The 26746-nt window shown below is 49.6% G+C and overlaps 11 protein-coding genes across 11 annotated transcripts; 8 read left to right on the forward strand and 3 right to left on the reverse strand.

Moving 5' to 3' along the window:
- Nucleotides 1-526: 526 nt before the first annotated feature.
- On the forward strand, nucleotides 527-2209 carry N7500_006352 (uncharacterized protein; the record flags this gene model as incomplete). The annotated part of the gene is made up of 2 exons (XM_056677496.1): nucleotides 527-681; nucleotides 748-2209. 2 exons carry the CDS (start codon nucleotides 527-529, stop codon nucleotides 2207-2209), a joined length of 1617 nt encoding a protein of 538 aa, XP_056532496.1.
- Nucleotides 2210-6709: 4500 nt separating this feature from the next.
- Nucleotides 6710-7933, forward strand: N7500_006353 (uncharacterized protein; the record flags this gene model as incomplete). The annotated part of the gene is made up of 1 exon (XM_056677497.1): nucleotides 6710-7933. One exon carries the CDS (start codon nucleotides 6710-6712, stop codon nucleotides 7931-7933), a length of 1224 nt encoding a protein of 407 aa, XP_056532497.1.
- A 419-nt stretch (nucleotides 7934-8352) lies between these two features.
- Nucleotides 8353-10629, reverse strand: N7500_006354 (SNARE-binding exocyst subunit SEC6; the record flags this gene model as incomplete). Its single annotated transcript, XM_056677498.1, has 1 exon — nucleotides 8353-10629. One exon carries the CDS (start codon nucleotides 10627-10629, stop codon nucleotides 8353-8355), a length of 2277 nt encoding a protein of 758 aa, XP_056532498.1.
- Nucleotides 10630-11169: 540 nt separating this feature from the next.
- Nucleotides 11170-11454, forward strand: N7500_006355 (mitochondrial 54S ribosomal protein uL30m; the record flags this gene model as incomplete). The annotated part of the gene is made up of 1 exon (XM_056677499.1): nucleotides 11170-11454. One exon carries the CDS (start codon nucleotides 11170-11172, stop codon nucleotides 11452-11454), a length of 285 nt encoding a protein of 94 aa, XP_056532499.1.
- A 462-nt stretch (nucleotides 11455-11916) lies between these two features.
- N7500_006356 (sphinganine-1-phosphate aldolase DPL1) lies at nucleotides 11917-13830 on the reverse strand (the record flags this gene model as incomplete). The annotated part of the gene is made up of 4 exons (XM_056677500.1): nucleotides 11917-12928; nucleotides 12986-13119; nucleotides 13185-13662; nucleotides 13745-13830. 4 exons carry the CDS (start codon nucleotides 13828-13830, stop codon nucleotides 11917-11919), a joined length of 1710 nt encoding a protein of 569 aa, XP_056532500.1.
- A 595-nt stretch (nucleotides 13831-14425) lies between these two features.
- Nucleotides 14426-16041, reverse strand: hcsA (homocitrate synthase; the record flags this gene model as incomplete). The annotated part of the gene is made up of 5 exons (XM_056677501.1): nucleotides 14426-15389; nucleotides 15443-15510; nucleotides 15563-15643; nucleotides 15705-15937; nucleotides 15990-16041. The coding sequence occupies 5 exons, from the start codon at nucleotides 16039-16041 to the stop codon at nucleotides 14426-14428; spliced, it is 1398 nt and encodes a 465-aa protein (XP_056532501.1).
- A 1947-nt stretch (nucleotides 16042-17988) lies between these two features.
- N7500_006358 (uncharacterized protein) lies at nucleotides 17989-18890 on the forward strand (the record flags this gene model as incomplete). The annotated part of the gene is made up of 3 exons (XM_056677502.1): nucleotides 17989-18294; nucleotides 18370-18770; nucleotides 18827-18890. The coding sequence occupies 3 exons, from the start codon at nucleotides 17989-17991 to the stop codon at nucleotides 18888-18890; spliced, it is 771 nt and encodes a 256-aa protein (XP_056532502.1).
- A 1851-nt stretch (nucleotides 18891-20741) lies between these two features.
- N7500_006359 (aminoacyl-tRNA hydrolase PTH2) lies at nucleotides 20742-21443 on the forward strand (the record flags this gene model as incomplete). Its single annotated transcript, XM_056677503.1, has 2 exons — nucleotides 20742-21066; nucleotides 21139-21443. 2 exons carry the CDS (start codon nucleotides 20742-20744, stop codon nucleotides 21441-21443), a joined length of 630 nt encoding a protein of 209 aa, XP_056532503.1.
- A 747-nt stretch (nucleotides 21444-22190) lies between these two features.
- Nucleotides 22191-24212, forward strand: N7500_006360 (U4/U6-U5 snRNP complex subunit SNU66; the record flags this gene model as incomplete). The annotated part of the gene is made up of 1 exon (XM_056677504.1): nucleotides 22191-24212. The coding sequence occupies one exon, from the start codon at nucleotides 22191-22193 to the stop codon at nucleotides 24210-24212; it is 2022 nt and encodes a 673-aa protein (XP_056532504.1).
- Nucleotides 24213-24949: 737 nt separating this feature from the next.
- On the forward strand, nucleotides 24950-26092 carry N7500_006361 (Pyridoxal phosphate-dependent transferase major region subdomain 1; the record flags this gene model as incomplete). Its single annotated transcript, XM_056677505.1, has 3 exons — nucleotides 24950-25069; nucleotides 25143-25221; nucleotides 25302-26092. The coding sequence occupies 3 exons, from the start codon at nucleotides 24950-24952 to the stop codon at nucleotides 26090-26092; spliced, it is 990 nt and encodes a 329-aa protein (XP_056532505.1).
- A 65-nt stretch (nucleotides 26093-26157) lies between these two features.
- Nucleotides 26158-26504, forward strand: N7500_006362 (Pyridoxal phosphate-dependent transferase major region subdomain 1; the record flags this gene model as incomplete). The annotated part of the gene is made up of 3 exons (XM_056677506.1): nucleotides 26158-26229; nucleotides 26289-26348; nucleotides 26403-26504. The coding sequence occupies 3 exons, from the start codon at nucleotides 26158-26160 to the stop codon at nucleotides 26502-26504; spliced, it is 234 nt and encodes a 77-aa protein (XP_056532506.1).
- Between the last annotated feature and the right edge of the window lie 242 nt (nucleotides 26505-26746).

Raw genomic sequence — 26746 nt, forward strand, 5'->3', positions numbered from 1 at the left:
ATCGCGATTGTGTGTTTAGCCACTTTTTTCGTTTCCTTTCGTTACTATGCATTTATACTACTTTCATCTCTTTTTCACTGTTCATCGGTCATGATTTTTATCCATAGGCTCACATGGTAGTTATATTCACAAATAGCGGGCTACGTCCGACTCAAGTTTGGTTTTGATTTGTGAATGTACTACTATTGGTTCTCTCGAGGCTGTTACAAGACTTTGTTTTGACACAGTATATTCCTCTATTCTTTTTTGAGTAAAGTAATCAGCACTCGTGTTTTATCTCTCGGTCTGTTATAGGATGAAAATGCTGAAGTTGCTAGAGAGATTTATGACAGGCATTTTGAGCGAGATAACATGCCTTAAGAGTCCTACGTCGTAACTACTTCAGGCACCAACCCCTGAAATCTCAGGCATTCGGCTCTGGCCCCTTCGCCGATAAGTCTTATCTTACCAGTGCCAAGCCGGATCTTCACCTCTTTGACATGAGCCTTTCGTAACTTCAGTCTCAAGTAACTTGAGCTTGCGAGTCATGAATAACGAGCAGTTTCGCCGGCTAATAGCCGACCAGTCATCGTCAAAACCTACGGACAAGAGCTCAACGCCTGGTCGTGATGTGTCGCGTGGCGGCGCAACCCCGGGCGGGTCCCTGGGATCGCGAATGCGGTCCAGTATTCCCATGACCCCGTACGTCGCTTGATTTCCAGATTGCCATGATTCCGAAGGAGGCTAACAGCTGTGATTCTATTTAAGACGCTCAGTCACCGGTGTGGACTTCGCCCGCCAGCTTTTTGAGCAACGTCACGAGGGTAATCGACCTTCCAAGCGATTCAAGTCCTCCGCCGCGCCGAAGGGTACCTCGCTACCGACAGGCTATCAGGATCGTGCAAAATTGCGCAATTTAGAGGATGAGAGCAGTACGGACTTGGAGTCGCGCATCAAGGCGCTCGAGGATATGGTGAAGTTGGGACAGATCGGCCAGGCTACCTTTGACAAACTGCGCCGAGAACTCGGAGTCGGAGGTAACATTGAAAGCACACACATGGTCAAAGGACTGGATATGGATTTGTTAAGAAGAATCAAAGCTGGCGAGGACGTGTCGCAAGCGGCCGAAAAATCTGCGCCGCCCCCTGAAACAGAAGACGTAGATGAGGAATTCGAGCGTCTGATGGAAGGGAAGGGACTCGAGGAGCTTCCTGCCGCGCCCAAGGAACAGAAAGAAAAGAAGAAGGGGACTATGGCACCGCCGCCTGCTAGGCCTAAGACTCGTGATGAAATCTTGCGGGAATTAAAGGCAAGCCGGGCTGCTGCTGCTGCGCCTCCTCCGCCGCCGGAATCCATACTTGGCTCAAAATTCAAGAAGCTGGGTGACGGAAAGCCTGAGAAGAAGCGGTTTGTGGAGCGTGACGAGACTGGCCGCCGACGCGAAGTGCTTCTCATCACCGATGCGCAAGGAAATACGAAGAGAAAGACTAGATGGCTTGATAAGCCGGTTGAAGCCCTTGTGCCTGCCGCAGGAGACCTTTTGATGCCTGATCAAAGTCTCACACCCCTCGGTATGGAAGTTCCAGCTGAAATTGCTGCCCGTGCTGCTGCACAAATGGCACCCGAAGATGAGGACGAAGATATCTTTGCCGGTGTCGGTGATGATTACAATCCTCTGGCTGGTCTCGAAGACGAGTCATCGTCTGATGAAGATGGTGAAGTGGCAGATTCGGCCACTGACAGACCCGAAAAGGCTATTGACAGCGAAGGGGAGAAGAAGCCTGCCACCTCTGAAACAGCACCTGTGAAACCCAAAAACTACTTTACGACCTCAACTACAGCAGAAGAGGAACCTGTTGACCGATCCAATCCTCTTACCAAAGATCCAACCATTCTTGCTGCCCTCAAACGAGCTGCAGCCCTCCGACAGAGCTCTCCTTCGGCGGAAGGTGAAGCTGACCAGTCTTCTGACACAGCTCTTCGTCACAAGCGCTTCATTGAAGAGGCACGCCGCCAAGAGGCCATGGATGCCGCTGATATGGACATGGGCTTCGGAGGAAGTCGTAACGAAGACGGAGAGGAGGAGGACGATGGGCCCCTGCTTGACTTCGACGGCGACGAACGAGGCGGGAAAAAGAGAAAGCGTGGCCCCAAGAAAAGGAAGGGTGACAAAGATAGCGCCTCGGATATTATGCGTGTTGTGGAGGGTCGCAAGAAGGAGGCTTCATGAGTGTCATTACCACAAATGCGAAGTCGTGGGCTCCTGTGTCTATTTGTGTTTTCTACTATGAAGTCGGCATTCGGAGCTAATTGATACCCTGCTGTGCTATGCGTTCTCTACGTGCCTATCAAAATCGATCATACCGCGCAGGCGATTTAGTCACCTCCACCGCTTACAAACCGTTGTAATATCTGCCTTTTCCGGTTTTTGCTGGATACTTCTCGCCGTGTAATGAAGACTACGTGACACGTCATATTCATATGCTAGTAGGCGGCTTATTTGGCCTTTGCCTTTGACGATTTAGGACTGATAATCTGAATACCCAGACCCCTCGATGGGGATGACGTTGGGTAGAGAGGTCACGTATGTATAGGGGAATCCTCCGATATCTTTTCAGGTATCTCGTTTGATGGTCGAATAGTCCCGTGGACACCTGCGTCATCAGATACCAAGTACGTTTTGTATGGTCCAATGCATTCCATCGATATCTTCGTCGTCGGACATGTGTGAGACGGGTCCTGGGCTGAAGTCTATTTGGCCAACATGTCCATATGGTCTCGTCTAGATACTGTCTACCTCTGTAAGAGATGCTTTGTTTGACTTCCATAGATGGCTACAAATGGCCGCATATCTCTATAATACTCTACAGGATATCAATCCATCTAGGTAGAGCTTGATAATTCACAACACGAGATACCAGGGACTCCAAACTGATGACTGGATTTCGTTGTCACATCTCTTCAGCATAGCCATCTCCAGAGCCAAGATACAGTTTAGTTTAACTTCGCGAAGGTGCGACTTTTCCTTGAGACAATCCTCCGTTTCCTAATACGGAAGGAACCCCCCCGAGCTTGAGTCTCCGGTCTCGACATATAAATACTCTCTGTCCTTTTCTCTCCTCTTTTTTTTCTTTCCTCCTACATCCATCTTCCATCCTTTCATTCACATTCCATCAATTTCCCATCCCCCCTTCGGGGATTTAGACTTTTGTCCATCATTCATGGCTTCATGACCATCGTCTTCCAACCTCTCTCTCTATTCCTGTGTCTCTACGATGCATTTGCATCTTGTTCCTCTTGGTGACCCCCAGGTGGTCATGCCGAATGGACCATGTTAGCTGGTTAGTAGTCCTTTCCATTATTGTTCCTTCCTTATTGTTCCACTAGGGTTCCTTCCACTATTGTCCCCTTTACCTCGATACTTTGTCGGGTCTGGTTTGTCTTCTATTTTGTATTCTTGTCTCTCTTTCCCTTGCCCTCTTGCTCCTTCCCGCCACTCCATGGTATTATGTCTGCCGCCTGATACCTCCATCATATGTTTATCTTTGTCATTGGCTCATGGCCCAAAGCAGTTATCCTGATTTTCTATCACTCAACCAATGAACCGAAGATACCCAGACCTCAGCCCATGCGTGTGAGCATGTTTACTCTGCTTCATGTGCCTTTTCTACTCATGGGTACATTAGGATGAAAGGCCCCATGAGGACCCAGGTGAGAACTCCAACGACAACCCAGTCTCAAGGCCCTTTTGACTTGCGACAGCGAGTGGAAGACCTCACCAGTCCATTGGCTGACGCAGGGAAACTTCTGTCTCCTCTGCATTTAGGCTTTAGGGAATCCATACATATTCTTTCCGGCTTCTGGCCTGCTGTTGTGGACGCTTCCAATTCTATCCTCACACAGTCCATCTTGCACCAGTTGACTTTTATTCCTATAAAAGGTGAGAACTCGAGTGATAACCCTGATCCCAAGGTGAGAACTCGAGTGATAACCCTGATCCCAAGGCCCTTTTGACTTGCGACAGCGAGTGGAAGACCTCACCAGTCCGTTGGCTGACGCAGGGAAACTTGTTCTTCTCTGCTTTTAGGATTTCTGCATATTCGCCCCTTTTGTGGCATTGAAAGGGGACCAGCGGGATACAATGTTACCGCATCCCGCAAATGGGATGTACAGGCCATGGAACCATCATCGCCTCCATCGTCATCGATGTTAATGTCAACATCGAAAGCAGAGATCAATCTCCAATCTGCTCTTTGCAAATACAGGTGAGGTCTCCTAGCGGATACAGGTGTAAAGGAGGTTGACTGCACATGCACCAGCCTCCATAGATAGTTAGATAGCGTTCTGCGACGGGATCTCACCAGCTTTGCTGACGGTTATTGGTTTTTACCAGGCATACCCGTCGATATCACCAGGGGATATACCAAAACTTCTCATTTAGCAACTCGAGTCTACAGAGTCTCCGCAAAGGACTACAAATTCCAATCCTCCAATGATCATACATTCCTCCTTATTACCGGAAAGCGCGTCAAAACATACTAACTCACATCACCATGTTACCCGTCGCTGCTTCATCCTTTTCAATACATCTACCAAAACGGACCCGTGAACAATTTGGTAAAACCCGCCAAGCATGAGCCAGGCTCACTTCAGGTTGGGTTTTCGCGTTACATACCTCGACATCTAGCCCGCATGCACAGTTTGTTTGTGCAGTCTGAATTTTCAGGTGAGGTCTCCTAGCGGATACACATGTAGATAAGGTTGACTGCACCGGCATCAGCCTCCATAGATAGTTAGATAGCGTTCTGCGACGGGATCTCACCAGCTTTGCTGACGGTTGTTGGTTTTCCAGGTCCATTTGCACCGTCAACCAGGCGGAACATGCCTACTAGCTTGAATTTGTCTGCCACTCGGCCCTGCTTTCTGCTCAACATGGCATTTATCGGTTTTGATCAAGTGAGAATCCATCTTTTGCAACCTCAAATTTCTGTAATAATCTAACCATGACAGCTCCATCTTCCCCCAAGCATGGTTGACTCCCGTCCCAAAACACTTGAAACTCCCATGGTACTCTGTATGCAGCCAGGAAATGACTTCAAGCCTTTTACGTTTTGTGCATGTGGGTTCGCTGCTGAGCTACAGGTGTCTGGCAGTGAACATTCCATCTTGTCTCTACTTGATTCACAGGATGGGTAGTAGGTACCACCGTCAAGTACTGGAGACCAGTCCAATTTTGCTGAGATTACTCATTGAATGGATTATTTTCAAGCGCAACGAAGTGAGCTCTCAAGGTTGGCTGGAGGGTGGAGCGTATTTTAGTCGCTTGCAAGGTTTTCCTTGGGATGCGCTGGGTGATCAGTAGGGCCACATCTCATGGTTATTTTCGGGATATATTATGGGGAAATTTGACCTGGGCTTTCACCTATTCGGCAATGAGATACGTAGTAACAAGGCCGACTGGAGATTTGGAGATTGCCTAATATTCATGGTTTCCTGATAATTACGAGTTCTTGATTGATACAACCTTAAAAGTATCACATGGAGAGACAGTAACATTGACTCTCTACTCTCTACTCCGTATTCCGTACTCCGTCCATGGCCCTCACTCGAATGCGAATATGCCGAGGCAATATAGGAATGATGTCAAGGAACTAACGGTAATTTATGCTAGAGATACTGGATTGACCAGGGACCAGTACAAGTAGGGTATTATAAGGGGGACAGGAAGTTTGATATCAAGCTACTTACAGCCCTGAGGGGGACTATAAAGCGGCCCTTCCAAGGTTCAGATGGGGCTGGAATCTTCCCCCTCCACAAATCTCCAAGCCACCGCAACATCCAAAGTCGACCTCACCACGAAGTATATAAAATACGGATTCTACAATTATTACGAATCTTCCCGTTAGTACAGCTCTAGGGCAAATGAGTTCAACATCACTCCCTGGGATAAAATCTGGCCCATTACTAGTCATGGGTCATTGAGTATGCTTCCCAGTTCGACGGAGCATCGATTGACCAGCTCCGCGAGCATTTCAGGGCCGAGGCAGCTGAGCGTGATGTGCTCGATGAGTTCCCTTTTAAACGTTATAAAACGCTCCCCTTCCAGAGGACTTGAAATACGAAGAGAAGGGACGTCTTTGTGTGAAACTCGTTGAGGCGTTGGAGGTAGATCCGTATGACTCATTTTCAAAATGGATGAAGTGCTCCCGACCCTCGTTGTTCGAGATGTGGGACAGCATCAATCTTGATGCCTTGGTGATTGCCCTACGTTTTATCTCTACGCATGCGTATTTGTATCATCATTCGGACTGACGCAATGCATAAGAGTCATCTATTGTATTTTGCAGGTCCTTAATTGGATGCCTCGGGATCTCGCTGGAGTGGTACGCTCCTGGGATGTGTAGTTTTGGTGCTTTTGGTCTCGCCGCTCGTTTGGATCGGGTATTGGGGAAGGCGACGTGCCAAAGTGGCCTGTCACTGTGAGGATAATATTGGAAGCATTGAATAACCAATATTATCGTGGCCTTTAACTCAGCGACATCCAATGAAACATCCATGAAGTCCCATGTAGTCGATACAAGGTTGTGGGCCCGGGTCCGTGCGTCTTCCGACTTCCACGAAAGCTTCTTCCTTCCTGTCAGCAACTGTCAAGTGGAAATTTCGGCGACTGGCTCATGCAAAGGGGTTGTGAAATTCCATGCTGTCACATTCGTGGAGATACAGGTGCATCATGACAGACACCGCAAGCTTATCAAGGCATCAGCCCCGCAAACCACATCCACAAAAACGGCCAAAGCGGCCGCAATTGACCCATTTTCTCTGTCTCCCTCTTATAAATACCAAATCGCTGCCACAGCTGGACAAATCCCTCACGGCCTTCAAAACGGCTCATCTTGCTGAAGTTGGGCCAGCTTCCCAATCACCCTCCAAAGACCATGGAGACACCTCTCGCCTGGGTCTGCCCAGCACAGCCTTTCGGCCACTGGGCACACTCCACCTTACTCTCGGAGTGATGAGTCTCAACAATAAAGAGCGTCTCGATCAAGCTCTTGCGTTTTTCCGATCCCTCGACCTGGCAGACATAATGAACGAGGCGGAACAAGTCGCCGCTCACACACAACAAAAAGTCGCCCTTCGCCAATCATCGCCTTTGACGGTTTCTCTCGAGTCATTGCATGCTCTGCCGCAAGGCAAGTCGGCAACCATTCTACATGCTTCTCCGGTTGATCCCACAGGTCGCTTGCTTCCATTTTGCTTAAAGCTACGTGACAAGTTCGTCGAGGCTGGCTTCATCCAAAATGAGCCTGACACGAGGCCTGCAGGAAGACCAAACCCAACCATTCGCTTTGTCCAAGACGCTCCTCAGGCCTCTGAGCCCGCTACTGTCTCTAGTGATGGGTCTTTACAGAAACCCAAACCACGACCACTCCTTTTGCACGCGACTATTGTCAATACCATCTACGTTCGTGGACGGCAGGGCCAGAGCAAAGATGCCAAGGACAACAACTCATCCAAACGCCTTACATTTGATGCTCGCAATCTGATCTCACAATATCGTAATTATTATTCTGATGACAAGCGGACTATTCCACACCGAGCACCTGCTGGGTCTTCCGCAGAAATAAAAAATGAACCCCGCCGCGCAAAATCTCCACCAATCCCCGACAAAAACACTCTTTTGTCCACGCCTAGCAGCAGTCCGGCCCCTTCTGCCCCACCATCCCGTGGCTATCCTTTCATTTGGGCGAAGGAAATTCCTCTGGATACTATCTGCATCTGTGAAATGGGCGCCAGGAAATTACATCCTGGTGTCGACGACCGTCATGGTTTGAATGGGCGTCTCGGTGCGGAATACACAGTCATTGCAGAACGGGACCTTAATCCAAGCCCGGCATCGCGTCCCTTCTCGAACACAAAGGCTCCGCACAACGCCGTTCCATCCAGCAGAAGATGATCAGATTGGGATCATCTACGTAAACAGGGCAACGTTTCTGGTCATATTTATGAGAAAACTAAACTGTTTGAGAGATTCGCTTCCATTGCTGTATTGCTAGTGATATTAATGAGTAGACTAGATCCCAAGCCTGCTTGGGTGCGGATGGTACATGTGGGTGGGGTTGCTCATCGGCATGTGCGTTGCGGTAGAGTGCGACTCGAGGTCAGCTGAGTAACGAAGAGATGGTCTACCATCTCTGCTTGAGACACCCCTGGGGGATTTTGGCCTAAAATTCAAAGCCAGATGGCTAGTACATCAACCCAAGCCGTGTGATAGTGTGGTGAACAAGGCCGAGCGCAGTGAATGGTATATGGAGCCGAGACGAAGCAGGAACATGAGTGCGGTTGAGAGAATGCCACACGGTCAAGTACACGAGATCATCTCAACCGACTCATGATCGTCTCCTGTCCCCGCTCAACAGACAACTCCGCAGCCTTCGCCTTGATGGCGGTAAGCATGCTGCGCTCGAAATCATCACGGGTGCGTAGCACCGCCTCCACCCACGAAAGCTGTAGATCCCAGTACTCAAGTTTGAATGCTTCGTAAACCTCCACAAGCGCGGGACCCTTCTCGGTGGCAAGGAGGCGAACAAGCCAATCAACCAGCCGCCACTTCTGCTTGATAGTACCCTCGAATGAGTCGGGGTATTTCTCAAAGAAGGCAAAGACGGTAAGGACGTCGTCCTTGAACTTGTCTGTGAAGGGGTCGACATTGCGACGGAATTTAACACCCTTGTTGCGCACCGCAGACAGGTACCGCACCAACAGCTCGTCAGAGAACTCCTCGACCAGGATCTCGGCCAGGGATGGGTGTAGCACGGAGTTGTAGTCCGCCATGTAGTCTTCAAAGGTGGAGGTGATACGCTTCATGGCAAATTCGCCGTACCAGCGGGACGTGTAGAAGTCTGGCAGGACGGTGTCTAGATCCACCCGGAAGACAAGGCTCACGAACTGCGCCAGGCAGTGCGTGCTTAGGTCCACGTAGCCATCGCGCAGTGCATCCAGCTCGATAGTCGCCGTGGTGCCCATGTACTTGGGTGTGACCATAGGCTCGAAATCGGCCTTGAAACGCGTTAGGTAGCCAAACTGGTTGCCCTCCTCATTGTCGTCGATGCAAGAGATCTGGTCGTTGGCTATGCCGATCAGCCAGTCTTGCAGCAACTGCACGCCTTCTTGGTCGGCGCCTTCTGCTTGGTGCTTCGCGCATTCCTCGTCCACGAGTGTCTGCCATGCATTCTGTCGGCTCTTCAAGGCCCGGAACATGGCGTCAATGATGCCCTCTACTAGGTCTGCGCGGTCTGATGCCCCCGATGCCATGACTTGTTCGTGGAGCATGCGCCACATGTCAGCCAGTGTCTTGGTGCGGAAGTGGCCTTCAGCGTTGTTGTCTAGAGCATCTGCGGCACGTTCCACAAGAGACTTCTTGTCTGCGTTGAAAATGCGGTCCATCCATTCTTCGACGGCGTTGATGATGACGTTCTGCCACTTTCGGACTAGTTCTGGCTCGCGGTCGTCGAGAATGTTGGGTTGGAGATCTGTAGATGCCCATCCCAGCTTCTTCATTTTCTTGTAGTACTTGTCGCTCCAGTGGATGATACTGAGCAGATTATCGGCTGGAAGCTCGGGGTCGTCGATCATGCTGAGCAAGAAGTCATGCATCATGTGGTGATAGATATCGGTGTATGTTTTGAATATCTTCCACTTCTTTGGGACAAGGCTCTGCATGCCTTGCTTGACAGTGAATAGGTCATTGAAGTACCACCGGAATTTCTTTTCTAGATTTTCCGGATCTGCAAGGAAGCTTTCAAGGGTCTCTTCAAACTGGCCCTGGGCGTAAAGCTCTATAGCCTGGATGAATTTGTCTTTGTAGCCCCGCACAGTCTTAGGACCAATGTTCATAGATTTGAAACGGCTTGCGAGGTCCTTGTGGTCTTTCTGTGCCTCTTGCAACGCTCGGACTGTATCATCGTTTTTCTCTTCATTCAAGACAACAACAGCAAGCCGCACGACCATGCTTTTGTTATCAGCCTGCACTAAGGGAATGAGGTTCATGCAAGCCGTGCCAAGGTGATCATCAAACCACTCAATCACAGAATCCAATCCCTCAAAGTACTCTGTCAGAGTCTCTTCGGCGCTCTGATCCTCCGCCTTGCGAATCTGATCCAAGGCCTCATCACGGAAATCCCTTAACCGCGAGATCTGCATGTGAGCCCGCAGAATATTAGGCTGATTCTCCATATCGTCATCATCCTCTCTAAGCAAATCCTCCACTTCCTGGATATCGGCACCGAAGTTCTCCAATCCTCGTTTCATCATAAGTGTTGCATCGAAATGCCGCTGGATCCGCGCAAGTTGGTCAATTTGCGCAAAGTCCTCAACGCTATCCTGCGACTCGGCGCATAGCTTGTCGATGCCTTGAAGCTCGTCTTTTGTTTTCGAGACTTGTCGCTGGCCCTCAGTAAGAGCACCAATGCTGCGTTGTACAGCCTCCAACTGGTCTCGCAGACCTTCACGTAATCGTGAATCAACTGCCGTCTTCTTCCGCAGGTATTCCGCTTTGAGACCACTGATCTTATCTAGATCTTCTGGGTGCCGTAGGAGGTCTTCGAGTCGCGGTAGCGAGACCGTAGTATCAATGTTACCGGCTTGTGCCATGATCACAGTACGGTATCAGGTATGTTGTAGTATCGTTGTTTCGGCTCAATCGCTCGAAGCTAGGGCGAGGGGTGAAGGTGTCAACAATGCGGGCATGTGACGTTGCTTGCGGAAAGATAGTACGTAGAAGATAACTATGATATAAATCCAGGTACTGTCACGCCAGAAAGAGCGCAGCCCATAGTCCCAATTTATAAATTGTGAAATACTATATCAGCTATCACAGGCCGATAGATTGTCGTCGCTGCTGTCATCGGATCATGGCAGAATATGCACGTGACGTACCGCCTTTTAATTGAATTTGCGGGATCGCGATCATCGCCAAATCCGCGACGTTTCTCCGCCAGATTATAGGATCAATTGCACTACAGGTACCGGCTGCAAGTTCTCGCCAATTGATACCCCGGTATCCTTCTAAATTCACCACATCTCGTTCCACTCATTCCGAGTTCCATTTCACGACTCCGGACAATATCCAAACCACACCATCAGAAGAACAAACATCCGAATATCAGATCTCCTTGATCTCCACAATTAAACATGTCCTACTTCCGAATCACCCTCGTCCGCTCCGCAATTGGACTCCCGCGCCGTTCAACAGATGTCCTCAAGGCGCTTGGCTTGAAGAAGCGTATGGCAACAGTCTTCCACAGCGTCTCGCCCTCCGTCGCGGGTCAAATCATGAAAGTGAAGGAACTTGTCCAGGTTGAGGAGTGCCAGTACCGCCTCACCAAGCAGGAAGTGCATCTCGAGCGCAAGCCTGATCCCGGGTATTATACCGAGAAGAGCTGCACTGAGCAGCGGGGAGAGCTTCGTGGTCAGTGATTGTTTTCCTTGAGCTTCTCGTGGACTGGGACTCTTTTGAGACAAGATTTTTTCTGGCCAGTCTTGAAGACTGCGATGGGATCTGAGTCTTTTGAAATGCCATTCACTCGGTCGGACGATTGATCGATTGATCGATTGCGTCCTCTTTTTTCTGTTTTGGCTTTGCTTGCATGGAGCGGGTTTTTTTTTCTTTTTCTCTTTTGGTCATGTACTCTACGTCCACATCTATCGGGCAAATGTCTTTCCGGCAAACTATTGTATTATATGCATTATTACTGTCTAGTGGGATCCAACACTTGAAACAAATATGTGCAATTTGAAAGGGCCTGGATAATGATAACGCCACTGCACCAGCAGTTTAGGTAAAGACAGCTAGGAGACACCAAGTTCATGCCTTGGGAGTCCGGACAGGCCGAGCAAAGAAGATACAAGCAAGAAAAATTGACATGTTCATTCCAAAGATCATGCCTTGTACAAAGTGTCCAAAAACCCTTCTGCCAGACGACTGACGACACTCTTATCGGGAATGCTGCCAGCCACGCCATACAGAGCAGAGGTATCACCACGATTGAGGATATACGATTTACCCTCACGCTTGCGCTGCTCAGCCTTCTCAAGCTCTTTGCCGATGACTTCAGTCAGATCAGCAATGAGCTGGTCGACAGCCTTGGCAGTGGGAATAGTGAAGGCACAGTGAATAGCCGGGGGAGATTGCAGCGCGTTGAGGTGCCAGCCTTTACCGGACAGATCATCGGCAATATCATAAATGTCAATGGCACCGTTTTTACTGCGGAAGGCGACCACACTGACGATGGGGTTTCCAATGACTTCCATGTGTAGCGAGATAATCGCATCGGTCCGAACAGCGGTCTCAAACTTCCGTGCCGCGTTGATAATCTCGGTGCAGCTATTAATGTATCCTGCCTCGCCGACGCTCATCAAACTAGCCCAACAACCGGCGATTAGAGCACCAGGGCGGGAGCCCGCCACGGAGGGAGAGGCATAAACACCACCGGACCAATCTGGGTAGATGAAGTACTGGTTGTTTCGGTATGATTTGTTGCGGTAGATCAAGACCGAGTTACCCTTGGGCGCGAACCCGTACTTGTGGGTGTCGACACTAATGCTGGTCACACCAGGTTGGCGGAAGTCAAAGCCACCCTCTTCCTCGTAGGGAGAGGGGAAGCCGGCCTTCTTGAGGTGTGCCACGACGAACGATCCCAAGCAGCAGTCAACATGGAGAGGGATCTTGTACTTGGTGGCGAGACGCGATAGAGCAGGGATATCATCAACAATGCCGTGGGGGAAGTTAGGTGCTGATCCGACAAGAAGAACAGTATTGGGGTTGATTAAACGGCGAACAGCGTGCACGTCGACCTTGAATTCAGGCTCCGGGCAAGGCACTCGGTGCAGCTTGATCTTGAAGTAATTGCAAGCCTTGATGAATGCCGCATGTGCCGTATCGGGGATAATCCTGCAATGATTGGTCAATCTTACTGCTGAATACTATGGTATATGTATGTCAGCTTACATTTCCGGCTCAGTGACACCGCGCTCCAAGAAAGCCTTTTGCCGTGCAGCCAAACAAGCCATAAGAATAGACTCTGTACCACCGCTGGTGGTTACACCGGCACCATCCGAGGGGGCGTTGAATAGACCGAGAACCTAGAGCAGACGTCAGATAGTATCCTTCAAAGGCCGTACTTTAATATAGGGATAACCGTGCATACCATAGCAACCACCTCAGCCTCCATCTTCCGAACGCCAGGGAAAACATCCGGATGAATCGGGTTCGCGACACCAAACTGTCCAAAGGCCTCAGCCTGTAGTTTCAAGAGCTCTGCGCCTCCATGATAAACGGCGCCGCTAACGCGACCATCTTCCCAGCGGGTATGCTCAAGCCCAGCCAACTTATCAAGTTCAGCGCGGACCTGCTCCGGCGACCAACCCTCCTTAGGGAGCGCAAGATACCGTGTAACATCTGGCCCGGAATTGACCAGCTTCGACTCGAGTTTCGTGATAGCAGTATTCACTTGTTTGTCGACCTGGCCCCGAACACCAGGGACACGCAGGAAAATGCCGTAGCAGAACAGACGGAGCGAGATGTAGATGTTGCGGATGCTGCCGAGGATGCCATAGCCACGAATGGAGTAGAAGGTCTTGCGCATATACCGAAGGATGAAAAGGATAAATACGACATTGCGAACACTGGATTGAAAATCAAAGTGTGTCAATGGTTGTCTCTCGTCTTTGGTTCTGGCCTTCTGCGGGGAACGGAGAAATAACTTACAGGTCTGGAAGGTTCAGGGCAGATAGGTGCGCGCTGGACACACGGCTGTAGCCGACCAGCTTGTTCTGTAGGGCGACTGGCAGCATCGAAGAGCTCATTAGTTCCCCTAGGAATAGTTTTGCAGTAATGCTCGGTGGGAGTGGCGATGGGGAAGGTTTCATTGAAGTACGCTTTGGCCGGTTGAGTCTTAGCGGGCCTCGGCTGCCACATGAAGCAGGTCCCTCGTCAACTTTCCGCAATCAGACATCTGGGATAGACAAATTCAGGGATAGAATCAAAATAGCACTGAAATACATAGTTATTCTACAATTTCACCTTACATTTACCCTCCATATACTATGTTCCCGTCTTTCTCCACTGACGTAATTGGTTCAGGCTATAATTAGTACTTCCAACTACAATATAAATGCCAGTCTGAAGTTAAGAATAAGTTACTGCCTCTTCTGCGCTAAATGTACAAATAAAGGAGAACTCTCTTCTCCCAACACAAATGTGTTTTTGGCTCTCCCAAAAGAAAAAGAAAAAAAACTAGAAAGACTTTTCAACCCCTTAGATGGAAAAAAAAAATGTCAAAACAAATGAAAAAGCATCAAATCATCAGGTATTCCGCCACGCCTGGATTTTGCACAAGCCACTGTGACATAGCATTATACAATGTACGTATCGGCAAAATGAAATCGCCTATACCACAAGACCAGCAGCCTGAGCCTCGAGGAGCTCCTTCTCCTTGGCGGCGAATGCGGCTTGCTCCTCGGCGGTCAGGTCAAGAAGGGGCTTGTTCTCGCCGGACTTGAGGTTACGGTGGTAGGCACGGATGATACTGTCGGCATCATCGACGGCAATAGGACGAATGTCAGCCATGGCCTTGATCTTGGCAGTGCACTCCTTGTATTGAGCGTCAGTCATCTCAAGCTTAAGCTGCTGGGCACGCGACTTGATGGCGTTCCAGCCGGTCAAACGGGAAGCGAAGTGGACGTAGCGGGTCATGCCGAAGTCGGCGGGGTTGATAATCTCGTAAGTGCTGGGGTTGTTGAGGATAGCCTTGGCGTGGATACCAGCCTTGTGGGTGAAGGCGCAGAAACCGGTGATGTAGTTGTTGAAAGGAATGTTGACCTCAACGGCCTCGGCGACGAGATCCTCAATCTCCTTGAGCTTCTCGAGCTTGTACTTGCTCTTAACGTAGTCGCGATCGGCGACCATCATGCGGGCCATAAGGCCACCGAGAGGGGTGATACCGTTACGCTCGCCGATACCAAGAACGGAGGTATCGATGTGAGTGGCACCGGCCTCGAGGGCACAGAAGGCATTGGCAATGGCACAACCAGTGTCGTTGTGGAAGTGGGTCTCAATGTCACAGCCCACAACGCCGCGCAGAACACGGACGAGCTCGTAAACCTGACGAGGAGAAGCGCAGCCAACGGTGTCGGCAATACCAACACGGTTCACGCCAACCTTGTCCACAGCGGAGTAGATTGACAGAAGGTCAACGAGGTCGGAACGGAAAGAGTCCTCACTGGAGAAACGGATCTCAATACCCTTGGACTTGACGAACTCGATAACTTCAATGGCGGCGTTCTTGATGTAGGTCATGTCCTTGCCGTGAGAGTGCTCACGGAGGTAAGAGGAAGTACCGATAACAACATCACTACACAAAGTAAGTATGGAGTCAACAAGGTGAGGACAAGATGCACGACTCACACTCCGTCAACACCGGTCTCAACGGCAATACGGGCATCATCCATGTGGCAGCGAATGTGAGTGAGGATCTAGAGATGTTATTAGACAGAGTCACGAGACCCGGGCAAAACCCTAACGTACCTTGGCCTTCAGACCAAGCTTGCAAATGGCCTCGCAATCCGCACGGGACTGCTCAGAAGCGCAGGGACTGGTGAGCTCGATCTATAACGTGATGATTGTTAGCCTCGTTTTTAATGTGCATCAACTCTTTCCGGCAACTCACGTAGTCGACACCGAAGTCATCAAGGGCCTTGGCAATCTCAATCTTCTTGGCAGTATCGAAGAAAGCGTTGGCGAACTGCTCTCCCTCACGCAGAGTAGACTCGATAATCTTGAAGCGGGAGACGTTGCTAAGGAAATCGGTGACGCCAGCGTCGTGGCCGTAAGGGTTGCGGGATGCGGAGGGGTGGGGGTTCTGGCGAGTTTCAATGCCAACGAAACCAGCGTGGTCGCCGTCTATGTAGAGGTCAGTGAGCAATTCTAGTATAAAACTTGTCAATTAACATACTGGAAGCAACAGCGGGTTGCCCATTGGGCTCGGAGTCGGCACCGGTACACATGGTGCAGATGATTAAGTAGGGTTGGGATGGATTGGAAATACGAAGGCCAAAAGTTAAGAGTAGTAATCCAAGATCGAAATTCGAAGGAAATCGAGCGGTACTTAAGATCTTTGTAGTAAGAAACCTTGGAAAAAAGAGACGGAAAGAGTCATAAATTCACACGCCGAAGTAAGTGGGCGGTGAGTGTAGTAATGGACGCCCCCCTCTAGGCAAAAAACGAAAATTTTGATTGTGGAGAGGTGGGGGAAGGTGTCTACAGGTATGATAGGATCTTGGACTCTCTCCTTCTGAACGAATTGCATTATTTGGGTTATGACTCAAATGCCTATCACTTCCAATTACTCCCATCCCCCAAATCCCTGATTCAATGTGTGTGCAGTTTACTTCAATGCCCTGGAACCGACATCGGACCTTACCCGTGGGGTCTGACTCATGCGTCCACAACTTCAATTGATAATGATCGTTTCTATGGATACATTAGACGGACCTGTTCCGTAATAACTATATTGCTATTCCGTATCTATCTTTATCTTACTAAAGATCTCAAAACATTTGATCCTACAGTATTCACACCAAGTCCTATGTCAACGCGGAAGTGATGTCATCATCATTTCAGGCCCTCTAGTTGGCTGGAGATCTGCAGAGATCTCAAATTATAGTGCAGGCTCACGCCACATTAAAATAACCCAACGCTATGTTGTATGAAACGAGACGCCAGGTATATTATAAGAAGCACTTGACTTTGGAAAGTTCGCAGTTCGTATGTAATAGGCTTTTTCCTGTCATGAAAGTTGCCACTTCTACAACGACACGCTCACTAAGCATTGTGTCCAGGCCATCGGAATAGACTCACTATGTGTTTATGTAAAACTAGACCAGTCTATCGGCGCATGGGTGGCCATACAATATTTGCATCTCTCCTATAGTCACATAGCAAGCAACACAGATTTAGGGTCACCAAGTCACTAACTCCTTGCGGCTCCGAACATCCAAGTCTCGGACTTCAGTTTCGAATGTTGTGAAGGTGCATACAACATACACTTGCATTCTTTACCCACCAGTATATCTCATGACAATAAGCTAATTAAATCACCACGAGCGAGATTCATGTAATTGAGTATCAAATTTGACTAGATTTCTTCCTATCTTGTATGGGTCAATTGGAGATCAAATGGCTTGGTGTTTGTTTACTATCAACCTTTCGGTATCACCAACCGGCCCTTGTATTGATCTTATAGCTCTAGATAATATGGCCCCAACTGTTTCAACGCTAACACTAAATACATATGTGACTCCACGGGCTACCGAGGAGTCTTGACACTCTACGGATGCAAGATCCGCACTGCCATTGCAGTTTGATATCGAAGGTAGTTTACTGTAGCAGGACTGCATTTCAACCATGCCTTCAACCATCTCCCACTGATAGATTCCGATATAATCCTGATTTTACATGTTTCCGTAGAAAAGGACTTACCAACATATTCTGGTTGCGAGTAATGTCTTCAAGAGATCCGACTACCAAAACATGCGCTTTTGATGCACATGGATAGTATGAAGATTCAATTGTTGACATCTAGATTTGCGGGGTCGGAAGCTCCATGCAAGCCATAATCCACATGGTAAGATCTGATTGTAAGACCAAAAGAAAATCGTCCGAAAAGGGATCTGAAATCAATCTAGAACATTCTCAGAACTAATTGCATGGGGATGGCGCCATTGGTGCAAGAGAAAGGAGGTGCGGGAGTAAAATTAAAGCGTTGTGGTTGGTTAGCGCTCAGGCCAGCTGTCCCGACTCCCTCAGAACACCATTCTTCCTCTTGTCTCTGACTGTGTCAATCTTTATCCCTTTCAGTTGGTAAGTTGTCTTGATCTCGTTTATTCTGTTAAACTTGATTCATCATTCCCGAGACCTGTCTCACTAACTCTTTCCGCGCTTCAGCCTTCAAGATGCGTTTCACGTCGGTCGTCACCCTCCTCCCTGCTCTGGCCATGGCCCAGGAGCAGGTCCCTCTCGCTGACCGCGTGCAAGGGTGGTTCAACCAGGTCAAGTCTTACGTGCCGACAGCAGCCCCGGTTTCCCCGATCGAGAAGCTGGCCGAGAAGGTTACCGAGAAGAGTGTCACCCACGTGTCCTTGGACAACTGGCAGTCCATCCTTACCCCGGGACCCCAAGCGGAGGACTGGTTGATCTACACCACTGGTGGCAACAAGACCTGCTTCGGTCGCTGCGGAACTGCTGATAAGGCATTCAAGGTGAGTTGATGCTTTGCCCCCAACGTGTCTTTTCGCCAAGTCCCAAATCTCTAACATCATGTTCGTAATTTCCAGGAATCCGTTCTCTTGTTCTCCGCCGACCCTACCTCGCCTCACCTCGGATACTTGGACTGCGAGGCCAACCAGGTTCTGTGCGCCGCCTGGTCCGCCAGCGCTCCCTCCGTCCAGTACTACCAGGTCCCCAAGGCACCGGCCGCTGGCGAGGAGCGTGCCCCAACTCCTCTCCACAACATCTACCTGAACTCCACCACCGTTACCCCCGCGACCATCTACGAGATTCACGCTAAGAAGACCTACGAGAAGTTCCCCCCCTATGAGGGTGCTCTCCACCCCGTTGACGGCTGGGTCGCCAAGTACCAGCTCAACATCCCTATGGGCTACGTTATCTGGGCTCTCGGTGCTGTTCCCAGCTGGCTCTTCATGATTGGTATCAGTTTCTTCAGCCGTACCATGATGTAAGTTGAAATTTCCTTGTGCTTGTCGTTTGTTATCAGTCTAACAACGGAATTAGGAGCCGTCGCGCGGGTCCTACCGGAAATGCCCCTCGTGCTGCCCCCGCTGGTAGAGCAAACTAAACAGCCTCTTCTGGTCTATGTTGGTGTTTTGGGTTGTATATAATCAGTGGTAGGGTATTGTGACGTGTCCAATATGCTTGACCTGGGTTGTGTTCTTTGATGGGCAGATATCTGTCGGGGATAGAGCCTCTTCGATATTGGGCTTTTTTTCCAGCTACCTTTTTAATCAACGTATCCTAGCTATCCAGTAGGATTTCGTAACAGATTCACCGAATGCATTACTAGTACCTCTTTTGATACCAAGCTTTGCCTCCTTGTCCAGAACAACGCTTTTCATAAGATAACTTTCCCAACGTTGAAGCTCGTTTGCTACTCGATTCATACTGCGAGTTTTCATTATGCGCATGCTGTTGCACTCTGAGCCATAGAATTCAAGATTGTAGCCATCGCGCGATTCAGGACCGAAGTTGTTGGTACCGCCGTGGGTCTACCCCGGATTATCCCCATAATCGACTAGGAACTCTTTGATTCCGAGATTGGAATATTTGCCGTTCAACTAGTCTTTTCAAGTTGATATTAACAACAATTACCCATCAGAAGAGTAGAGTGCAGTCTTATCATATGGGTTATCCCTCTGTTGTAGTATTACCAATGCCATCCCGCTACGCATTTTTGGGTCATTGATCCAGCAACTAGGGCTTACAGGATAAGGTCCTCATCCCAGAAGGTTAGATCCAGTTATGCTGCGCGCCAAACAAAGAGATTTCGATGGGAGCGCTGTGAACGGCACTCTGCTCGACTAGAGCATCAAGAACGACGTGACAGAACTTGGGCGTCCTTACATTCAAATAGCCGGCACAAATACTGATGCTGGGTAGACACGCACGATAAGCCTTCAATTTCTTTCATTGTACTCTTTGAAAGAGGTGATTTTCTCGGAAAAGCCAAATTGACTGGTCAACCCATTCGAATCTTCGCTACAGGGTGAGGGCTGATCATTTATTGACTTCCATAACACCCGCCCTGTATAGTATGTCTCTGAGTATCCAGAATGCTTATCAAAATTCGATGCTTTCAAACTTGGATCCCATACCTCCCTAGCTTAATCCATTGTTCTTAGGCCCATCACTGGCTTTTTCATGATTTATGACCTTGGGGACACCGTTGACCGTTCCACGCATATCTTACTCTTCTCCAACATTGGGAAAATCGGGGACCACATAGATTTGTCGGCAGCAGAGAATATTTGCCTCGATCTTCTGACACATTTAGCTATGGATGTCTGCATGTCTATTCTCCTGGTAGGCATAAACAGACGTTTGGCAACGTTTCTTGATACATAATTCCTCGATTAACGCTCAATTCGGTAGGCGGAAAAAGATAATAAGTTATTGAATGTTATTGCTATATGATCTCAAAGTAGAAATTACAGGTACTAATTTTGTAACCTATCAATACCAGGTGTAATTACTATTTCCCTACCAGATGGGGAACAGATGAACTGTATAGATGATGGAGCGGGTATTCTACATAATTAAAACGCAAGCTATAACTAGAATAGATGGTTCTTGAATCCCAGAGGCAAAATCGGGTAGTCATACCATTCTGAAACGGTGTTCATATCGGATATCAGCATATTTCGATCAGTACTCCAGATTGTAAGTAGGAATGAGAAGATACACCCAGGACTATCTCAACCGAGCACACGGCAGGTAATATCTCAATATATGAGATCTCACAGCTAATGATTTTTTACTTATCTTCTATTTGAGTTTTGTCAAACTGAGGGGGAAAAAAGATGAGCCCATTGTGAGCGCAGTCGAACAAACGTGATGTCCAGGGCGGTCGAGCTTCCTGAACATTTTTATTTTGCGCCACGCCGAGATCGCCAACCACCATACAACCAACAAAATGGCCGCCCCAGTACCATTAGACCGGGTACCTCCCACAACAGCTGCATATGTGATCGCAACGGCTATCATTGCAGGTGTGACCGGATATTTCATCGGCCAAGGTTCCTCGCTCAACCTTTTCAAAGAGAAGAAAGAAGGGTGGCCAAACAGCTACGATGTGAAGGTCCACAGCCACTCTTCCGATGAGGAGGAATCAGAATCTGAAGAGGAAGAGACTGATGAGGAAGATGAGGGCAACGGTGAGGAATTGTCCAGCTTCAAGGACAACAACGAGGAGGTGAAGTTGGTGCTCGTCGTCCGCATGGATTTGGGCATGACCAAAGGTATGTGCTCTACGAACGATTCAAGTATTCGTCACACTTGTGTTGCAAGCGCTTACAATCCCGTTCGTCTAGGCAAAATCGCTGCTCAATGCGGCCACGCTACCCTCGCATGCTACAAATACTTCCTCGAATACGCGCCCAACTCGCCTATCCTCAAGAAATGGGAACGCGGTGGTCAGGCCAAAATCGCATTGCAGGTCAAGTCCGAAGATGAGCTGCTCGTCATGCAGGCTCAGGCTATCAGCCTTGGGCTTTGCACGCGCGTTATCCAGGATGCTGGGCGCACTCAAATTGCAAGCGGCAGCAAGACCGTGCTGGGAGTCTTGGGCCCCAAGAGCGTGGTTGACGGGGTGACCGGACACTTGAAGCTGCTGTAAATTACACACTGTACATGAGCTTTTGTTGTATGTAGATAGGCGATGATCATGACGTCGACGAACAGCTTTCTAACATTACTGAAACAATCGCGTTTAGCACGCGACAAGCGGTGCTACACCAGAGCTATACTCGCAGAGAAGATACTCGTAGCACGTTTCCTAGACAGCCTAGTCCTCGTAACGAGGAAATTCATCAGGCTCCGTTTTCTTTACAAAATACGAGTTCTATATAGGAGATGTTGGCAAGTCATGGTTATTCCCTAACCTCAGCGGCCAACGGCCAATCGGCAAAGAGATATGAAATATGACGCCGTCCGAAACCAAGCTGTCAAGCCGAGCTCACCAGTGGGAGCTCAAGACCCGCATCACAAGGCACAGACAATTATTCTGAGATCTGTCGACCGGAAACCGTAAAGGCCATCCACGCAAAAAATGATGGCTCCAAGCTCGTCGAAATGCCCAGCTCTCAACCATCACACAGAAACCAGTCAGACTGGAGTCCATGGACAGGAAATCTGGACACAGATCCGGTTATGGTGAAGAAGAAAAGAGGAAAGAAAAAGCGGAAAGGATCTTATTTATGTCGCAAGTGGGGCCGCTAGGATTTTATGACACTAAACCGAGATAGGAGTAGTACAATGTGGCCACGTCATGTGACCCGATTGCAGTTATCAGTAACGCAAAGGCGTCGCGCCGAGGGCCATTACCATACCATCTCCTCTCCCTCCTTCTCTACACACCGTTAAGATGGCGGACGCTCTATCCATTGAGCAAAATAACAAGATTCGAGTGGCTCTTGGCCTCAAGCCACTCCCAGTCCCCGGCGCTGGTCCAGAATTCAGAGAAGACGACAGCGAGTCCGGCGAGGAAGAAGAACCAGCCAGCACTATCGAAACACGACAGGCGGAAAGTTATGACAACTGGCAGAAGCTTCAGGATGCCGCCGAAGCTAAACGGAAACGAGAAGAAAAGAATGCCGCCATCAAGCGAGCGCGTGATATCGCCCAAAGGAATCTTCAACTTCAAGGATCTACACTAGGCGAGGCGAATGACGAGGAACTGGATACTAAGGCATGGCTGGCACAAACCAAGAAACGCCAGAAGAAAATCGAGAAGGTACGCGCCCAGAGACTGGCCGAGGAACTCGAGGAGCGGGAGCGCCTTGCAGCGGCCGAGTACACTGCAGCGGACCTGGCTGGTATCAAGGTCGGACACTCTGCGGGTGCCTTCGAGGGTGGCGAAGATCACATCTTGACACTGAAGGACGCCGCAGTGGATGACGACGAAGAGGACGACGAGCTCCAGAACCTCGATTTGGTCGAGAAAGAAAGAACCGAGGAGAAGCTGGAACTCAAAAAGAAAAAGCCCGTCTACGATCCTACAGCGGAGAATCAGGGTATCCTTTCACAATACGATGATGAGATCGAAGGCAAAAAGCGAAAGAGATTTACACTCGACGCTAAAGGCTCGACTGAGGAACGCGAAGCCAAGCGACAAGAAGTTTCGAACCAATTGCGGAAGAACATTATCAGTCTAGACTTTGAGCCTGAAGTGCCATCCTCCGATTACATGGATATCAGCGAGGTCAAAATCAAGAAGCCCAAGAAGAAGAAGGCGAAAGCTACAAAACAGAGGACCCTCATGGACGACGACGAGATTACCCCGGCTGCGGATTCGATCGATACGCAAGGGTCCTCGGCCATGGATATCGATTCAAATGGTGGAGTATCAGTTCCTGCTCGCCGGAAGCCCGTCAATGAAGATGTTTCTTTCGTGGACGATGATGATCTCCAGGCTTCTCTTGCGTTGCAACGACGCGCAGCATTCAAAAAACGCAAGAAGATCAGCCCTGAGGAACTTGCGAAACAGCTTCGAGAAGAAGAGACTCAGACCCCAATGGAGATTGAAAATTCCGATAATGAAGGCGAGGAGCCTGGCCTTGTTATTGACGAAACATCAGAGTTTGTGTCAAACCTACACAAGCCTACACTCCTTGCGCAAGATGAGAAACATATCAGATCTGTGACCAAGGAGCCCGAAAGCCCCAGCGCAGAGCCCGAAGGCGAAAGGGAAGGGGAGGGCGTGGAAATAGATATGGACCGTTACGGCGATGTTGAAGATGAGGAGGAGCTGGCCGCACGCATTAAGCGTGATCAAGAATCTGCGGCCGAGCCCCCACAGCTCACCGGCACAGGTCTAGAAGAGGAATCAAGTTTGGACCAGGGTCTAGCTGCTACTCTATCAATGCTGAAGTCGCGTGGCCTGGTCAAAGACAATGATGGCAGCAGCAAAAACGCACTCATGCGCGATCGCCAGCGTTTCTTGGCCGAAAAGATGAATCGCGAGTCCGAAACCGAGCGACGCGCCCGGCAGCAACGTGAGCGAGACCGTACCTCCGGCAAGCTTGAGCGCATGTCAGCCCGTGAGCGTGAGGAACACGCGCGCTGGGAGAACAAGCAGCGTGACCAGCAGGAAGCACGTCATATGGCTGAGGTGTTCAACCGCGAATACAAGCCAGATGTCCAGCTGCGGTATGTGGATGAATTCGGTCGCAACATGAACCAAAAGGAAGCCTTCAAGCAACTCAGTCACCAATTCCACGGCAAGGGCAGTGGAAAGATGAAGACGGAGAAACGTTTGAAGAAGATTGAAGATGAAAAGAAGCTCGAGTCTATGAGCACGCTGGACGGTAGCCAGAATACCGGCATGAACACTGTTATGGACACTGCCGCGCGAAAGAATCGCCAGGCTGGTGTTCGCATGGGCTGATGCTTCTTTCTCTTTTCACTAGTTAGATACCAATTTTACGATATTCAAAGTTTATCCCAAAAGTCCTAAAGACCTAAGCTGTATAACTATATTTAGGCCTTGAATAGGCAATGTTTAGATATCTTGTGTGCGGAGAAAACAGATGTATCGTATTTAACCGACGTAAACTGTCAGGCCTCTACGAGACACGGGGAAATAGGAGACTCCCGTTTCTACTCCAACGGTGAGGGGAAACGATGTGGAGAACAGCCTTGATCAGTTCACCGGGGGATTGGACTTGCCGAGAAGACATTTGGAGATGGGCTGATGTACTGTAGACAGAGCTGTACATGTTATCGTACGGAGTACACAAAGGGATATATAGATCTGAAATACTTGGTCTCACGATACATTCCAAACATTCTACAAATGTGTTATATACCAAATACCTATAGAATCATAACTAAATCCCCTAAAAACAATGATCCCTGCAATTTAACCGGCATATGTAGCCAATCCCATTCGCACATCTCGCCGGGGCTGGTTGTACCTGGTACCTCAGCCGAGGCGGGTTGACATACCAACTGGCGGGTACTCGGTACCATTATCACATGAGTCAGGGCAAAAACATCGGGACTACGTCTCCGATCCTTTTATATTCTTTCTTTCCTCCGGTTCTTCCCTTTCCCTTTCCAATCCCCAAAACTAGGAGATCTAGGTGTTGTCCTTTTAATTTTCTCTCCATCTCCTCTGCCATTATGCTTTCCACTCTCAGAGTCGCCAGCCGGTCGGCTGCCTCCCGCGAGGTCAATATGCGCACCGTCGTGATCGGAGCTAGACACGCCTCCGCCTGGGCCAATGTTCCCCAGGGTCCTCCTGTAAGCTTTGCTGAGCTTGCAATCATCAGGTTGCTGGTTTGAAATGCCAATGCTAACGTAGGTCGGTTGATAGGACGCTATTCTTGGCATCACCGAAGCTTTCAAGGCCGATTCCTTCAAGGAGAAGATCAACTTGGGCGTGGGTGCCTACCGTAAGCCTCACTCCAAACAATCGTCGCGTTGCACAATGGAGTAGATATTGGATTGCTGACGAGCCATCCTGCTGTTTCAGGTGACGACAAGGGCAAGCCTTACGTTCTGCCCTCCGTCCGCGCCGCCGAGGACAAGGTTGTCGCATCGCGCTTGGACAAGGAGTACGCTGGCATCACCGGTGTTCCCGCTTTCACCACCGCCGCTGCTGAGCTCGCTTACGGCGCCGACTCCTCCGCCATCAAGGACAACCGCCTCGTCATCACCCAGACCATCTCCGGTACCGGAGCCCTGCGCATTGGTGGTGCTTTCCTCAAGAAGTTCTACCCCGGCGCCAAGAAGATTTACATCCCCAACCCCAGCTGGGCTAACCACAAGGCTGTCTTCACCGACTCCGGTCTTGAGGTCGCTACGTACAGCTACTACAACAAGGACACCATTGGTCTCGACTTTGAGGGTCTGATTGCCGATATCAAGGCCGCCCCCGAGGGCAGCATCATCCTCCTCCACGCTTGCGCTCACAACCCCACCGGTGTCGATCCCACCCAGGCCCAGTGGCGCCAGATCAGCGATGTCATGAAGCAGAAGGGCCACTTCGCCTTCTTCGACATGGCCTACCAAGGCTTTGCCAGCGGCAACGCTGACCAGGATGCCTTTGCTCCCCGCCACTTCGTCGAGCAGGGCCACAACATCGCCCTTTGCCAGAGTTTCGCCAAGAACATGGGTCTGTACGGCGAGCGTGTCGGTGCTTTCTCCCTCGTTTGCGAGAACGCCGAGGAGAAGAAGCGCGTCGATTCGCAGATCAAGATCCTCATTCGTCCCTTCTACTCTAACCCCCCGTTCACGGTGCTCGCATCGCCTCCACCATCATGAACGACCCTGCTCTTAACAAGCAGTGGCTCGGTGAGGTCGAGGGCATGGCCAGCCGTATCATCGAGATGCGCTCTCTTCTCCGCACCAACCTTGAGAAGCTTGGCAGCAAGCACGACTGGTCTCACATCACCAGCCAGGTAAGCATCGAAAACTCATTTCATTTCACTATGGCCTAAATGACTGACATGACATTCAGATCGGCATGTTCGCCTACACTGGCCTGAAGCCCGAGCAGATGGACACCCTTGCCAAGGAGGTAAGATTCATATCTCCATACTTCATCTTGTTCCATTGCTAACAATTCTTACAGCACTCCGTCTACGCTACCAAGGACGGCCGTATCTCCGTCGCTGGTATCACCTCCGGCAACGTCGAGAGACTCGCCGAGTCCATCTTCAAGGTTACCGGCTAAATTTAGGATCGCCTAGAAAGGAAATTTTGAAGCATATACGATAAAACGAATGTTGGGGAGTGAGAAAAACCGGGTCTGGATTTCAGGTGCTTTGAAATCCCGGCCCCTTTGTACTGATATCTACTGTCTCTGTTTCATAATTAGCATGTCCGTCTCAACGGGGATTTTGGATTCATCTTTGACTATTTCTTCTTTGACCCGTTTCCCTGATTCCAGTATCAACATAGTTCATAAACCCATGG

This window comes from Penicillium coprophilum (genome assembly GCF_028826855.1).
Source record: "Penicillium coprophilum strain IBT 35676 chromosome Unknown utg000004l_segment0_segment0, whole genome shotgun sequence".
NCBI classification, from domain to species: domain Eukaryota; kingdom Fungi; phylum Ascomycota; class Eurotiomycetes; order Eurotiales; family Aspergillaceae; genus Penicillium; species Penicillium coprophilum.